At 47.0% G+C, this 17,161-nt stretch overlaps 1 protein-coding gene across 2 annotated transcripts in view; it reads left to right on the top strand.

Moving 5' to 3' along the window:
• nos1apa (nitric oxide synthase 1 (neuronal) adaptor protein a) overlaps window positions 1-17,161 on the top strand; it is a 104,123-nt gene that overhangs the window by 57,813 nt on the left and 29,149 nt on the right. For both annotated transcript variants that reach the window (XM_076278626.1, XM_076278625.1), the window contains 2 exons: window positions 1,138-1,295; window positions 14,878-15,039. In XM_076278626.1, coding sequence (XP_076134741.1) covers window positions 1,138-1,295; window positions 14,878-15,039 — 320 coding nt within the window. The remainder of the gene's footprint in view (window positions 1-1,137; window positions 1,296-14,877; window positions 15,040-17,161) is intronic.

Raw genomic sequence — 17,161 nt, 5'->3', positions numbered from 1 at the left:
GCGTGCGTGTGTGTGTGCGTGCGTGCGTGCGCGTGTGTGTGTGCATGCATGTACGTGTCTGTATGTGATGGAGGGTCTTAATTGGGTTTGCTAAAGAGGAAGATGCTTCATGCAGGTACGTATGTAGGTATGTGTGTGAGTGTTAAGGCTGATGTATGTGGTAGCATTTGTAAGAAATAGAAGCAGTCTGTGTGTTGGTGTGAGTGAGAGGTCTGTGAGAGGTTTGATAGAGGATGAGAGTCTGAGTTGGCTCGTTGAATGAGTGCATGCTCGAGTTTCGGGCCATGATTTCACACACGCCCTAGAACATCTGTGCATGTGCCTTATACCTGTGACGAGCTCTGCCTCGCTTAGGGGTATCAGAGTGGCAGCAGAGAGAGAGAGAGAGAGAGCAAGGGGAGAGTGAGTGGGCGGCCATCTCTCTCTGTTCACACTTCCGGGGCCCCGGCAGGGCCAATTGTCTCCGCCAGCCTCCACACTCCGAGTCTGCTCGCAGAGCCGCCTCCTTTCACATGCAGATGAGACCGAGCGCAATCACCCACCCACACACACACACGCGCGCACATGCGCACACACATGCACGTCCTGGCACTTGGCAGCAGTACGAGGTTCCCCCGCGTCACTCTCCACACTGACGCATGATGTCATGCTGCCGCTGTTGCTCATCCCACCCCGGCCAGCTCAGATGAGGGCCGTGCACACAGTCCTCCTCCTCTTTCGAGAGAAAGAGAGCGCGAGAGAGAAAGTGAGAGACAGAGAGAGACGGAGAGCGAGAGAGATGGTGTTTCAGGAGCTAATTGCTCCTAGCCCCCCGCACAGAGAGATGAGTCGTGGTGGGCTGCCACATTCAAGTGTCATTGTGCAGCACCGTTGTTGAGAGTGAGTGTGTGTGTGTTTCTGTGTGTTTGTTTGAAGCGCTGCATGAATGCTTCAGGACCAATTGAATGGCTGCTTCATCCTCCTCTTCCTTTATCGACTTCCTCTCTGCTTGAAGTGTTTGTCCTGTGCACATCTGAACTCTTATCTCCCTGCCTCTCCCTGCCCCATCTTTCATTTTTTTAAATTAAACTTGTTGAGTGCTGTTGGGGGCGCTCGAGGATTTTTCGCCTCACTAAGTAAGCACTGGCTCCCTTCCAGATCGGGAGTTGACTGGTGCGGAGAAAACGCTGGCCGAGGAGACTGACATTGACGCCGTAGAACTGCCCGTCCCAGACAGCACGGTGGACGAGTTCAATCGAGGGGTCACCGACCTCGACGAGGCGAAGAAGGACGACGAGATCCCCAAGGATAAAAAGGTACCACCCACTCTCCAGCAATCTGCTGCAGAACTTTATGACGTTCAACCCTTTATAGAATGCAGTGTAACTTTATGGATGACATTGAATGTCACAGTGTGAGTTCTTGGCAATACATGTGGGAGTTAATTCGCTGTCATTGTAGCTCTATTTGTCAAAACACATTTCACATCACACACAAATGCTCTGAGAATTCCAGTGTAGGCTACATATGGCCTTAAATATTCATGGCGCTTGTGTTGAGCTGATGTGACGGATTGGCACGTCTCTGGTAATGACGGCGAGTTTTCATGCCCGTGAATGATAAGCGGAGACATTGTTATTCCACTGATGGGAGAGTCTGTTTTCTGCATTTTCTGAAGCACGCTCCGCGGAGAGCCCTAATTAGAAAGCTAGGTAAACCTGGGCACCGTTTGGAATGCAGCACGCTCCTGCCTCCCTTATCCTCTGGTATTGGTTTGCTCCTAATTCATTTCTACGTGTTTGTGCCCTTGGCAGGTTCAAGGCTGCCGTCTGCCTCGTGTGTGTGTGTGTGTGTGTGTGTGTGTGTGTGTGTGTGTGTGTGTGTGTGTGTGTGTGTGTGTGTGTGTGTGTGTGTGTGTGTGTGTGTGTGTGTGTGTGTGTGTGTGTGTGTGTGTGTGTGTGTGTGTGTGTGTGTGTGTGTGTGTGTGTGTGTGTGTGTGTGTGTGTGTGTGTGTGTGTGTGTGTGCGCGCGCGCGTGTGTGTGTGTGTGTTATTTAAGCATGTTTTGAATTCAAGGGGAAGGCCCTTTGCATTCAAATGGAGAATGCCGCTTTCTTCATTGCCCCGTTGCAAGGCTGTTCAATATCAATTTGAATAAAAGCCCTCACAGGCAGTGCATTGTAATTTCTCCCTACAAGTGATTTTTGTTTCACACTTTAGTTCCTTTGTTTTGTTTGGGGTGAGTGTGGCGGTTGAACTTTTTTGTACTGTATACGGCAGGTGAATCCTATTTGGGAATAAAAGAAGACAAAAAAACACTAGGCCAGCCAGGTTATGAGACCATAAATTATCCATACGAATGCAGTCAGTCCTACCAGGCACATAAAGCTGCAGTTGGCAAGTCTGACAGATTGAGGGGACTTAGCCAAAATGTTGAATGTTTACAACTCCCAAGCCCCTCCCCCACTACCACCGAGCACCCTCTCATCGAGTTTGTGCTCGTCAGTGCAGACCAGACTGCACCAGACTGTGATTAACAGTCAGGTCTCACACAGCCCTGCTCTGATTGGACCAGAGGAACCGGGAGCTGTGGATTTTTGCAAAACAAATAATAGGCTCTAAGTGGAGGTAGAAGTGCAGTTTTTTTCTAAAACCGGCTGATTTATGTTGTTCTATTGGAGCATAGTGTCGGTTTCAGTGAATATGATCAAAAACTGCAGCTTTAAGTTACATATTATGACCATATAGGTCCGCTTCATCTACTACCCAGGCAGCTACAGCACTACACTTTGGGGGCATGAACATGGGGGCTCACAAACATGCCCCCAGAGTGTAGCACTGTAGCTGCCTGGTTGCTTTAACTGCTGGCTGTAGTAACTCGAGCTAGGTAAAACCGATTGTTTTCTGGGTTTTCTCGGTGACCTCGAGAAACGGAGATCTATGTGAAAACTCAGATTTCTCCTTTAAGCCCTGAGTTCAGTGTTTTATTACGTATAATGTCATGAAAAAATATCCTTTTTTATTAGTACATGCTTCACAGCAGATGCGCCACCCTTGATCCCACCCATCTTGAGATTGTTAAAAGATTGTTGTTGATGTGTGAAATATGATATCCCTATAAGACATCTACACTATAGATGGATGGATACATGCATGCATGTATGTCCCAACCTGATATTATTTTGCCATAAAAATGGACATCATAAAGGGCTTTCACTCTCTTCTGTGGGTTTAAGGTTGGTTCCCTGCACTAACATTACACAGTACAGCCGGGGCGCAGAGATCGTGCTCGGGCCATAAATTGAGGCCCCGGGGCAGTCTTTGTCAGTGGGATTGTAGAGGATGGTATTTATGTGGATGTTTGATTGAAAGCAACAAACTGTGAAACACTTAAAAACATGAGTGCTGGTGTGAGGGGTCTCTGTTTTCCTGTCCTCCTGGGGACTGTGTGAGCGTGATGGATTACCAGTCCATGAATCAAGATGCAGGCTTCACTCACCGTGTGAAAAGGTGGTGCTTCGGATATGACCTATTAAGCTCTTCCCTTGTTGTCATCAGAAGCCTCATAAAAGAACAACACGCATGCAGACAAGGCCAGGGTCTTCATTTTCAGTCAGTTCATACACAAACAACCACATGATGCTTCACCACATAATTACTGTTTTCCTATTACTCTTTAAGGTTATATTATGTGTGTTAATAATCAGTCTTTGGCATTTTGAATCAATCAATCGTGTACTACCTGTGTAAGCTAACATCATTTGTGTTGCAAATGAAGGTGTGTGTGTGTGTGTGTGTGTGTGTGTGTGTGTGCGTGCGCGTGCGTGCGTGCGTGTGTGGTCCTTTTTCCCAGCCATCCTCAGCTGTCTTCTGTTTTTTTTTTTTTTGAATGAATAGCTGAAAGATAGTTGCCCCCTTGTTTGTGGTGCAGGTTCCTGCTGTTGCTGTTTATAAAAGTAAATCACTTTTTACAACAGTGCACCCCTCTCGTAGAGGCTCTTGCCTTCAAAGAAAAAAAAGCATGCAGGCAACCCTCCAGCTCTTTGTTAAATAATTAAAAGGAGGGACTTTTTCAAATCAAAAGATTGTTTCCACTTCAGGAGTAGTTTGAGTGTGTCTGCGGTCGAGCACTTCACACAAAGCCTCTGAATTAGTAATGGCCTTCAATCAGTCCTCCCCGGGCCAGAGCTTTACGTCTGCTGTGCCTACCAGGTATTCCCTCAACCTCATCATTTAAACCTTGCCCCAGCTCCATTTGCAGGGAAACAAAATGTTAGTTAGGTTTTTACCCAACAATTTCACATGAAATTGATACAGTTATGTTCGATGTCCCTGCTTTGAATATTGAAAAGCTGCAATTTAGGTTTCTGTGTCAGACCGTGCTGTAGCCCGTTATAGATTATCAGTAAGTGCCACTCTGATGGCCATGGCGTGCCACTGTCCAACCTATCTGTATTGAACAATGCCAACAGTGTGCCAGAATTCTGCCCTTCTTAGTCCTGGGGCACTGGCTTCTCCAAGGACACGAAACCGCCTGTGCCAGCTGATGAGATTTACCCCCCCCTGCAGGTCTGTGCTGAATCACTGGGCAGACTGGACCATTATAGGGCATCCTGTTTCAGCACTGTCCACTTCAATTTGGAAATGGGACTTTTTTACGATGTGCCCAGTGGCATGTCTGAGAAAGATGCATTAGTTCAGTGGGTGGCACACACACCCGAGTGAAAAACTGTTGTTTGGGTGATATTGCTCCTTTTTGTCTCTTACCTCGAGCTCTAAGGGAGTAATTGACCTAGCTGTGCAATATTTGGGCTGTCATTCAATAGCCTCAAGTGTAGTTTATTTATGAGGAGTGGAATTTATGTAGTTCTCACCGTGTGTGTGTGTGCGTGTGTGTGAGAGAGTTTTAGCAGTAAGACCTGATGGAGGAGGTCAGTTACACGCCACAGCCATGCCTGCTAAAGGCTGCTCTCAAACCCTCCTCATAAAACACACCACGGACAAAACAATTTTATGTTTGTATTAATAGAGAAGAGACTGCGTGAGTGCAGTTGTTTGGGGTTTTGAGTGCAGAATGGGTATGATCATTTTCACTGACTGAGCTCATATTAAAGAAGTCTGCTGTCCTATACTGTCAGGTCAGAAATAGGCTACTGCAGCTCTCTTGGATCACAGAGTTTACCAACACAGAGAGCACATCTGTCAGTATTATCAGTCAGAATGTGTTAGATTAAGTTTGATTTATATTCTTTCTTTTAGAGTCTTTATTGTCCTATAAGGATATTATTTTTTACACATATCATTCTTATTATATTCCATGCAGGATATCCACAGCCTCATACATATAACATATAACATAACACACCCTATACCATATAACATATAACAAACCCCATACCCCCCTCTCCCAAGTTTCCCTCCCTCCTCAACACCAAATAAGCAAAAAGGTGGACAGTACAGACAACACAAAACACAAAAGAATAGGGGGGATGGATGATTGTCACAGGAGTTTGTGAAGTGCAGTGATATGCGAGTAAAGATGCCCTTTGATATTGTTTCACTAATTGAAATAGCACTGAAACTAGCCACCCTTTTGATCTCACTTTTTGTAAAGATAGTAATTGAACATTGATTAGTCATCAGCATATCTATTCTGTTATTTTTGCCATCTACACATTCCTCTGGGCCATATTCAACCAAATGTCAGTCACATTCCATGGTGACATTTTCCTCCTGAAGTTTTGATTCAAAGCAATTAGCATCAACTCATAGCACAGGGCCATCATCCCACACTGATCTAAACCCACTCTACTCAGGTGAGTCATCTATTTTGTATTGACCATCATCCCAGGAGCACTCCATTTCAACAATTTGTAAGAGGACTTGATGGAACCTGAGTCACGCTGAGCCACATTATGTTTTCTACGTTGTAGCAGAGTGCCAGTGAATCAGGCATTACATAAATTGGACTCTTTAATAGCACATTTATCTAGATGACGCAATCATGATATCGATGGAAGATATTGTGTTGTGGGCAGTGTTGATCCTTGCACAGTTGGATATTGGTTGGTTGGTTCACACAAAATCAGATTTTTAAGTGAATGTATTTGCCTCTGGTGGTGGTGATTTCTGAGTCCATATTCTGATGAAAAGAGATGGTGGAATGTTATATTCTCTCTGCCGCCTCCCCAAAGTCTGTTAGCAATTAGGAAAAGTGTTCTTGTATTTGTCTAACTTGTATAGTTTCTAACTGACTAACCCAAGATGAGTTCAGGGTATCGGTATATAGCAAAGGACTAATAGGGAGGTATAATATGAAAGATTTGTTTATTGCAATTCACTTTTGTAAGGCCTCTGTGAGTTACCAGATAGCTGGTTAGAAAAACGATCTGATAAGAAGCACGGCATTTCACTCCGCTTTTCTTTTGTCTGTTTAATTGTGCCACCTTTGCTGGTTGACATTTGTGATGAATGCATCATTCCAGTCTGTGTCAGGTCAGCACATTAGCTCATTGACCATGTTAATATGTCTCAGTGACATTTCGCATTATTTTGACGTCAAAAAGTCTACGAAATCTCTCATCATCATTCTTATTTTGAAGAACAGATTGTGTCATTAGGATCTTCAGAGGCAGCGGTATATCCATACCAATTGGATTTCTCTATATCCAAAAGAGAAAGGCTGTAGATTTCACTGTTTGGAAAACTACTTTAATCTTGTTTTTGCGCCTTAATGTCATTGTTTATGCATCACAATTTACTCTAGTTGTCAATTTTCCATTTATTTTATTACTGTAAGCCTGTAGCACATTGCCAGTATAGTCCAAAGACTGAGTGTGAAGGCAGAAGGGCAGGTGAGGTAAGAGGTGAGCTTTCCTCTTTGTATTTATTGAGTTTTTATCTCTAGCTTGTGCCTGCATTTATTTAACAGCTGAGTGACAAAATGGCCTGGCTCCCTGGGAGGCTCTTTGGAAAAGATGGGGCTCCCCTGTGGGACTTTCACCTGGCAACAGTTCCCACTGTGCCGACCAAACAGAAACAGAAAAAAAACAGAAAGGCCTGCCATACATGAGCAGTTCTTGGAACCATAATGTTCGTTCTTGCCTGTTGAGGGTTGCTAGGATACACATTTGACACACCAGATAAGATGTAGTGTCCTAATGATGTCCATGAAGGGCAGTTGTAGCCTAGTGCTGCCAGCAGTGTGATTTGGTGAGTGGTTCAGCTGATGCCAAAACCAAGAGTTAAACCATCATGGATGTTTCAAGGATTCAAGGTGTCAAAATTATATTCACATTATCTTAAAAAGCACAGTGTACTAAGTATGACATTCTTATTTGAGTGCCCTTCCACAGGCTAGACAATAAGCTTTAAAGAAGTGCAAAATGATAATAAAATGCTATGAAAAAAAAGTATACTGTGTCTGACGTTAGACACATGTGAACAACAGGTAGTACAGGAACACGCTCAGAAGACTGCCCTATGCATAAAATGCATTCAGTTCCATTAGAGAGTGGATTCTCTGTCACATTGGCTGTATCTTGTGCACTGCAGAACTGTGATTCCATTCCACCGCTGTGCTCAAGGCTCACACAGGTGATGGTTTTTGGGGCATCCTACTTGCATTTCTTGTTGGTATGCAGCATTGTCTGTGGACTGAAATGCTTGAATGCCATCCCAGATCTTATGACTCACAGAGTGAAAGCGGTCCTGCAGTTTTACTGCTCACGTCATCAGCTCCATGCACTTCTGTGCCTTTGGAAGCAGGAAGCAGCAGCATCATGTTGTAACCATGATCAAGGGTGTTGGCCTCAAACCGCTCATAGAGCAGGTAAACACTTGCTTGGTTGAAATTACCTGAAATAATAAACAGAGACTCTGGGGGTGTGAGTCCTTGTATCTGGTGATGACACGGTTAAGTTCACCCAGAGCCTAATGTTCTCTTTCAGGGGAAGGTTCTTTTTGGCATTAATGCCAGAATTGAATTTAGAGATTCTTGTTCAGTTCTACTCATCTACTAGTTCACCTCTGATAGCTTAAACTTCACAAGCATTCTCCCAGAGACCTTGGTCCATTGGCCAAGGTCTCTGGGAGAATTTCCAGGCCACAAAAAATAAAGAGACCTGCATGGTTAGCATTGCCAGCATAGTGTTACTCTGGCCTCTCACCACGATCGACACCCCTCACGTGTGTGTGTGTGTGTGTGTGTGTGTGTGTGTGTGTGTGTGTGTGTGTGTGTGTGTGTGTGTGTGTGTGTGTGTGTGTGTGTGTGTGTGTGTGTGTGTGTGTGTGTGTGTGTGTGTGTGTGTGTGTGTGTGTGTGTGTGTGTGTGTGTGTGTGTGTGTGTGTGTGTGTGTGTGTGTGTGTGTGTGTGTGTGTGTGTGTGTGTGTGTGTTACACTAGTTCACATCAATGGAAACGGTAGGCAAAGCAGCATGTCAGAAGACAATGGATCGTCTGCCATTGCAGCTGCTGATGGATGACAAGAGCAAGACTCGAGTCACAGGTTGCAAAAGAGCGAGCCTGTTCTCTATCAGCATAGTTCATCTGTCTCCCTCACCTCCCACCACCCCACCCTCACGTGTCTGTCTCACCCTGACGCATGTGGATGTCTCTGCTGTTGAGATGGATTGGCCTGATTAGGGCTGGCAAGGACATTTAAAAGACTCCGGAATAAATAAGGGCACTCTTTTTAAGATGGCTGCTGCCTGCTGGGCTGATGCAGGGTATGGGACTTAGGCGAGGGCTACCTCAGCTGTCCCCCCCGCCGCGGTCTTAATCTCATGGCTGCGTGCAGCGTGGAGAGCCAGCTTCCGGCCATGCCCTGAAGGACACACATCTCATTGGCAGTCTATTGCCGGAGATATCCACTTTGCAGACTGCAAAAGTATGGCACCTTCTCATGGAATCGTTTAGCTGCTTTGTGACTGTTCAGATGCGATAGCCTCAGACAGAGATGAATGTCCTCCAGATTGTGTTTGTCAGTTCCCAGTGATGGACACATCTGTTTTAAAGTAAAGTACTTTTCCCTCACAACACATACCAAAGTCTGTGTTTGTTTGTTTGTTTGTTTGTTTGTTTTCCCTTTTGGTATAAATATCATGTAATCTTTGCTTGATGTCCCAATGAGTGAAGCTCCACAACTCTGCAGAACGATGGAACCAAGCTCTAATTCCTAAAAATAGAGAAATTGTTTAAATATTCAAACAGCACATGTAGGCTCAGCTAAGTCTGTCTAACATGTGAGCCCAGAATAATAAAGAGGGATCATGTCTGGACACTCAAAGTGAAGGAAGGTTAAGTATTGATATTCAATATCACCTTGGCAAGTATTTTAAAAACCTGTGCCTTTATAGATGGCTGCATTTATGCTGTGTGGCAGAGTAGCTTGGATGGAATCGGTAGCCAAGGCACTTTTAGTGGTTTTGAAAGCCTATGTGGCTGCGTTTTTTTAATCCAAGATAGGACTCAGAGAAGATGGAGTGATTGAACGAGGCTAGCCAAACCCAGACCTCTTACCCGCCTGGATGATTCCTGTGTTGGGTCTCAGAGCAGCTTTGTCAACTCTGTGCACCTGCTATTTCCAATACTGACCGTTCAATCAGCAACTCAGCTTCATGCAATTTTAATGTGGCCCCAAAGCAATCTGATGGAGAATGCAATAGTAGCTGGATAACGGGCTACAATCTTACAGTCAAAGAGTGCAGTTATGCATAAAGTCTGTCCCACGATTCAGATATTTTTCCCTCTGTGTCTCGTTCGCGTCTGTTTTTTTGGAGGGTTTTTTTTTTTTTCTTTCTTTTTAATTTGTACCATCCTGTGATACTCCATGCAGCTGGCACAAAGCACCTGTGTTGTTTGTCTTTGATACTTCTGCACAGAGAGGAAATGTAGCACACACCACCGGGTGCCTCTTTGTCATTTTGCTTTCATATGAGAGCAAACACACAAAGGCAAAGTGAGCTGGCACTAGAGAAAATAGTGACACATTTTGAAGTTGTCGCATATGGCTGGCAGAATGACTAATACAAAGTCCCATTGCCAGCTGTGAGAGTAGGAGGAAGGAAGGGTAGGAGAGAGGAAAGGGAGGGAGGGACTGAATGAGGGAAGGAGGGAGTGGGTAAGATAGTGAGAGGGTGAGGAAAGGAGGGAGCGGGTAAGGTAGTGAGAGGGTGAGGAAATGAGGGAGTGAATGAGGGAAGTTAAGAGGGAGTGGGAAAGGTAGTGAGAGGGTGAGGAAAGGAGGGAGCGGCTAAGGTAGTGAGGGTGAGGAAATGAGGGAGTGAATGAGGGAAGGAAAGAGGGAGTGGGTAAGATAGTGAGAGGGTGAGGAAAGGAGGGAGCGGGTAAGGTAGTGAGGGTGAGGAAATGAGGGAGTGAATGAGGGAAGTTAAGAGGGAGTGGGAAAGGTAGTGAGAGGGTGAGGAAAGGAGGGAGCGGCTAAGGTAGTGAGGGTGAGGAAATGAGGGAGTGAATGAGGGAAGGAAAGAGGGAGTGGGAAAGGTAGTGAGAGGGTGAGGAAAGGAGGGAGGGAAGGAGTGAGGCAGGGAGTAAATTAATGGTTGGTGGAGTGAGGGAGAGGGTAGTGAGTCAAGAAGGGTTTAAAGTGAGGGAGAGTGTGAAGAAGTGAGAGAATGAATGAATGAGTGAGGAAAGGAGAGAGCAAATGAGTGAGGGAAAGAGGAAGTGAATGAGTGAGAGAAGGAGGAAGGGGGAAAGGTAATGAGAGTGAGGAAAGGAGGCAGGAGTGAGGCAGGGAGTAAAGGAAGGGTTGGTGGAGTGAAGGAGTGAGTAAAGGAGGGTTTGAGTGAATGAGTGAGGGAGGGAATAAAGACGTGAGAGAATAAAAGGCTGAGGGAAGTAGTGAGGAAGGGAGGGAAAGCACAGCAAATTACCCTCTAACCTGTGCTGACAAGACCATCTTTCATTCCGGCTCTTTCTCCTCCCTCTGGGACTCGCTGCCTACAACTCCTCTGAGACAAGCTTGTAACGACCCTAAACCCAAGCAAATGAAGAGCTATTCCAATTTTGTTACAGTGTAGAGTGTGTACTACTTACAAGCTGATGAGGTTGATATTGACCCAGGGATGGATGGATGGCTGGACACACATTTTTGGATGGCTTATGACATATGGCCTACATTGCACGATGCATGGAATAGTAGAGAATAAAACAGGCACTCCACTCAAAGCCAGACGAGTGCTTGTTGAATGCCATCCAGTCCATCTGTGCTCCCTTGGAACGGATTACAAGGCACTGTGCAATAACAGTAGTGCCGTCTCAGCGACAGGCCAAATAGACGTGCAGACAGAATGCTGCCCTGTCCAAGGATCAGACAGTCCATCGTCTGAACCCCTGCACTCCTCAGACAGTCTCCTGTCTGTCCCTCCGAGCCGAGCCGGGCTGTGTGACTGATAGGAGACTGCTCTGGCCGTGGTGCTCAGATGATAACTGGGGCCTTTATTACTCTCCACGTCAGCACTCTCACCCTCAAGCTCTCTCTCTCTTTCTCTTTCTCTCTCTCTCTCTCTCTCTCTCTCGCTCTCTCTCGCTCGTCTGGTTGTGCGAGTGGCAGCAGACTGTGGCCGCTCCGCTCCCCTGGCGCGGTGCCACCCCGGCTGACGCGTTGGCAAGTGCCCGCATCCCTCTCCGTATCTCGCCGCTCATCTATCTCTCCGGAGCAGCCCCAGTGGTGTTGAAGGCTGGCATATAATGGGCAGATCTCACTGTCAGGGGTACCCTTGTCACATCTGTCTCAAATCGAGAGGCGGAATGACAAAAGCATCAGTGGTAAGGAGCGCAGGGAATGGATACGCTGGGCCTGACAGCCACTCAAAGCGCATCAGTCAGGGATGGCTTACCACATTAATCTGTTGCATTTGTGTCATGGCCTCTGTACTGATTAGATACAGTTAAAAGTTTGAGCTGCGTCGAGTGCAAACGATGCCATAGATATTGGGGTTTATAACAGTTGAGCTGCGTTGAGTGCAAACGATGCCATAGATATTGGGGTTTATAACAGTTGAGCTGCGTCGAGTGCAAACGATGCCATAGATATTGGGGTTTATAACAGTTGAGCTGCGTCGAGTGCAAACGATGCCATAGATATTGGGGTTTATAACAGTTGAGCTCCGTCGAATGCAAACGATGCCATAGATATTGGGGTTTATAACTGTTGAGCTGCGTCGAGTGCAAACAATGCCATAGATATTGGGGTTTATAAAAGTTTGAGCTGCGTCGAGTGAAAACGATGCCGTAGATATTGGGGTTTATAACAGTTGAGCTGCGTCGAGTGAAAACAATGCCGTAGATATTGGGGTTTATAACAGTTGGCACAGCTCACATTAGGAGTCCACGCGGAAAAGTTCCACAATTTCACCATACCATGTCATCGGTCATGACGGCTTGTCAGGACTTGGCTTCAGATACAGAAGCTAACTGCGGTCATATCTTGCTTTTATGACACTTTAACATGAGATTTATAGAGCACTGGGCAGAAAGGGCAGTTCCCCCTCGACTGATGGATGAACTTTGTGCTGTTGGCCAATAGTGGATAAGCAGGAAATGGCGGCTAATAAATTTGTTTCTGTGCAGTGTAGAAAAGCCTGGTGTATTCTAGTCATATCTGGAAGGTCTTAGGTGTAGAAGGTGTTCTAGTCATATCTGGTATGCTATTGAGTGTACAGGCGCACATGTAAGGGATGATATATTATTTATGCAGATTGGGGGCGGGGGGCGTTGCACTCTAGTTTGCAGGTTTGTCCATCTGTTTGCCTGCAGCCATGTATAGAGAATATGTCCATGTGCATTTGTGTGTGTGTGTGTGTGCGCGCGCGCACGCACCTGTGTGCCTGAGCCTGTGCCTGCAGATGTCTAGTGTCTGGACTGTGTGTGCACTGTTTGCGTGACGTTTGTGCTCATCACGCGTGTTTGTTTGTTTGTGCTGGAGCGGCGTGGAGGAAGTGGTGTCGCCCCCTTCCGTCAGTCCTGTGCGCAGGAGCAGCTGGTGTTGTTTACGGGGCGCTGTTCTGCAGTGCTAGCCCGAACACACAGCTGCCAGTCGCAGGCGAGCGCGCGCACACAAACACCAAACACCCACTTCATCAGCATGCAGTATGACCACCACCCACCCCCACCCTCTTTTCCAACACACCCTAGGCCTGCTGTGTCCCCTGCACGCAAATTGCATTGGAAATGCGATAGAAACTCCTTCTTTGTGTACATCTTGCAGACGCCATGGTGAACTAGATATCCTGCTCACCTGATAGTCCATGTGACACCTCCTGCTGTCTATGAATGGATAATAAGGAAGATTTAGAACGGGGGAAAAAACAAAAAGCAGGCTTTTCTTGCAAGCTTGCAGCAGTAGTGCTGCATGGTTTGTGTATGCAACGGATCAATCCACAGTCCTTTGGGTGCTTGTGATCTTTTTTTGTACACACACACACACACACACACACACACACACACATACATACATTTGGGGCTTTGACATTGGGGTTGCTAGGGTATATGACTCCTCTGTACTTTACTGTGAGTCTCTCTAGTTACCACCACCAGCTCATTTTTCAGTTCTACGTCCCCACTGTGTCGCTGAGTGCCTGGGCAACCAGTAAAAGGGCATCCTCTGCGTGTCACACTTAGGCCGGGATAAGCAGATCTGACACCATGAAATTATTCCCTCTGCTGGCTGCTCCACCGCCACGCTCCCCACAGCACACTGGAGGTCAATCCCTGGCCTGCGCCGGCATTACCATATTTTCATCTGGGAGCCGCAGGAAAATAAATAACCCAGGCATGCCGGGAAATATGACCAATTTGTCACTGCCACTGTGGCTGTGGCTTGCCATCTCACACCGGCAGCAGGCTTTGCATCGCTACAGCCCCCCCCTTTACTGTCAGTCACACAGTTTTCTGTTAGCGCTAGTGCTAAGTGTGTAATGCTAATCATCCCGGCTCGTAGGCCTACGTTTCCCAGAGTGATTGTTCTTATTAGCAAGAGTGCACCTACGCATGCCTAAGCTGTGGTTCCAGTCATGTACTGCAGGCTTTTAAGGTGGCTTGATCTTGCCAGCGCAATTATATCTTTGTCTGATGCAAAACCAATTTGAGGTTTATCTTTGAGAGGCATCCAGCGAATCCCTGTTGGCTTCCGCCAGACGGCTACAGTTTTTTAGTGTGTGTGTAGTCATGCTCTTCTTATGGGATGTCGACGTACTGTACTGCATTATTTAACAGGGGAGAGACTACTGTAGAGAGAGGGAGAGAAAGGAAATATAATGGTTTAATGGTTCTACCACTGCCTTGCTAAATAATCAATAAATGGCATGAGACTTTCTCCCTTTTTAGGCTTATTTTCTTTTCTCCACGTTTCCTCTGATTTTGAAAGCAGCCCCTCTGCTTCCATTGTCAGTCGGAGTTATTTCCAAGAAGTATCAGACGTCTCTGCCATGGCACGCCATCTGTGTCAGGATTGAAGGCGGAGATCAAAAAGGCCTATTCTGATAGCCATGAAATTTGCCTGTTGCTTCTTTTCTCTACTACTGTACGCAACTAGTAGTCAGCCGCAACACAAAGGATATATAATTTCCACTGGCATCACTGGCTACCTCAGAGGTAGAAGTTGGCAGAGTAATATATGGAATGTGATACAGAACTAAGACATGACGTTCATGTTCAGCTTACCATCCGCCTGATGAGAGCTGTACATGATGAAAAATTCCCTTTGTTCTAGCCCAGGCTAAAGTGAGACTGCACTACTTCTTTCTAATTGCTATAGACTGCTCTACACCTAGACTGCTCTACAGGCTGCATTTATATAGTGAAATAGCACACATTCCAGGGTTTTACACTACCCAGTTATAACCAAAACCTTCTGTCTCCCTGTCTGCCTTTGCAGGTGTCTGAGGAGGCCTGTATCCTGCTGGCCACCCCCAAGATGCTGCTGCCCTCGTCCAGCCAGCTGCCGGCCGGAGCGCCCCTATCGATGCACCACCAGATCCAACTCCTCCAGCAGCAGCTCCAGCAGCAGCAGCAGCAGACCCAGGTGTCAGTGGCTCAGGTAAGACCCCTGCTCTGATCCCTAGGACTCTGGAACTCTTGGCTTTGGCATCACATACAAGCACCAGCAAGAGCAAGTGGTTATTTATTAGTTTAATTTAGCTGAATGGCTCAGTGCACAGGGAATGTGTTATTTATTTATTTTTCCCTGGCACTTTTGTTGTTTGGTTGGTTAAATTGAGGTGCTCGTGGGGGCCAGGCTGATGTAGAGGCAGCTATTGTGTAACAGGGTCCTTGGGATAATTTAAAAGCAAATAGTATTTGATCTGCTTTTAAGAGCGCCAGTGTTGATGTGTGTGTGTCTGTGTTTGTGTTTCACATTACGTAAAAACCCCTTCATTGTTAGTCAGGTATATATGTTTGCCTCATAACTCTTGATTCGATGAGCATTAAAGTCCATTCTAATTAAGGCATACCCATAAACCCACACCCCCCTTCCCGCCTGTCAACTCTCTCCGCCGCTCTGACGTTAATGGCCGAGCGAGCTGTGGAGGAAAGCAGCATCTGTCTGCTGGTGTGAATAGTATGTCCCATGTCCACTACAAATGGACTTGTGTGTCATTACCTCTCCTCTCTCATCCCCTCCATTCTCCTCTCTAAGCCTCAAAGCGTTCCTGGCCAGAGCTCCGTGGCGACTTCCCCACAAAGTCCCCCCCTTTCTCCGCTCCTTAAGCGTCTCAATTGGAGGGTTGCAGGTCATGATTTTCACCAGCGCTTCCATCTCCTTGTGTGTTGTCGTCAGTGCAGACCTCCCCTCTCGTCCCGTCCACTGATGCGTGCTGACCCAGAAGTGTCCTCGGCTGTTTAGCGTTAATGTGGTTCCATTACGGCGTGGCGGGGAGTCTTATTTATCTGCCCTGGCTAGCACCCCGCGGCGAAGGATTATTTGGCCACGGTCAAGGCTCCCGAAACGCCCCAGGCCTGGAAGGCGCGAGGGGGAGTGAGGGGAGCACAGTCGAAGTAATCTCCCAGCCAGCGGCGAGGTTTTGCCTGAACGGCAGCTGGCGAGCGGGCAAGCTGGCCAGACCGCAGTCCTCCCACAGGGGTGAGCGGGGCCAGCGTGTGCCTGGATGGAAAAGACAGCGGGATGTGATGGCATTCTCTTCTGGCCCAGAGAGAGAGAGAGAGAGAGAGACAGTGTGTCCGAGAGAGGACCGAGATAAAGAGAGTGGGAGAGAAAAAGAGACGGATGGATAGAGAGAGAGGGAGAGATTGACGTTCAAGGAGAGAGATTTTAAAGGAGAGAGATACCCCCTCGCAGAGAGCGAGGGAGGGGGAGAAATAGTCAGAGAGGGAGTGTGCTGTATAGAGATCAAGAGAGTTACATCTCTGCGGCATTGTCCACATGTAAAAAGCAGGCGGTGGTGTCCTCTCCTGACCCCCCCCCCCCCCCTTTACCAACACGACACACAGTTCCCCTGCAGTCCTCCCCCCTCACACCCTTGTGAGGCTCTCTCTCTCTCTCGCTCTCTCTCCAGCCTGGACCTCGTCCAGCACTTGCTCTCCCGAGCCTAAGCAAACACAGTGTCACTCTATCATCATTGCGGTAGTCGTTGTCTGGCCTCTGATGTCCCACTTCAGTGAAGACGAAGTGGGGTGGCCCCTTTGAAGTGTCATATCAAAGCGCCTGTCGAGCGACGCCGATCACGGCCTCGTTCATTTATTTATCCGTTTGTTTGGCACCATCGCTTATCCCTTGGGGTGGGGGGGGGGGTAGGCAGATGAAACAACATTCATGCGCTTCTCTTTGGAAGTTGAAAGCCTCTCTCTCTCTCTCTCTCTCTCTCTCTCTCTCTCTCACTAGCACATGCCACAGCTCTTAAGCAGGGAGAGCGGGAGGAAGAGTAGCTGGTTTAATCTCCCGTACCCCCCCTTATGCTAGTGTTTCGTAGCAGAATGTTAAGATTAGGCAGCGCCTCTGATGTTGTGTAAAGACTTCATTCATGTTTGCTGCCTCTCCGGTGAGTTTGAGCACCGCTCCATCATAATGAGGCCTGAGGGGGTTGGCTTGCAGTCTGCGTTTATCAAGCTAGAACATGCCAGCTTTAATCTGATGCCTTGTATTTTTTCACCCCTCAGAAGTATTAGGACTTTAGGGATAAGAACACTCATTTAAAATTAGG

Source organism: Alosa pseudoharengus, unplaced genomic scaffold, assembly GCF_046254945.1.
Source record: "Alosa pseudoharengus isolate Yale_2024_CS ecotype anadromous, Long Island Sound unplaced genomic scaffold, YU_APseudo_1.1 YU_APseudo_1.1_scf_11, whole genome shotgun sequence".
NCBI classification, from domain to species: domain Eukaryota; kingdom Metazoa; phylum Chordata; class Actinopteri; order Clupeiformes; family Clupeidae; genus Alosa; species Alosa pseudoharengus.
Note: the sequence above shows the minus strand (reverse complement) of the source record. Positions and strands in the feature narration are given on the sequence as shown.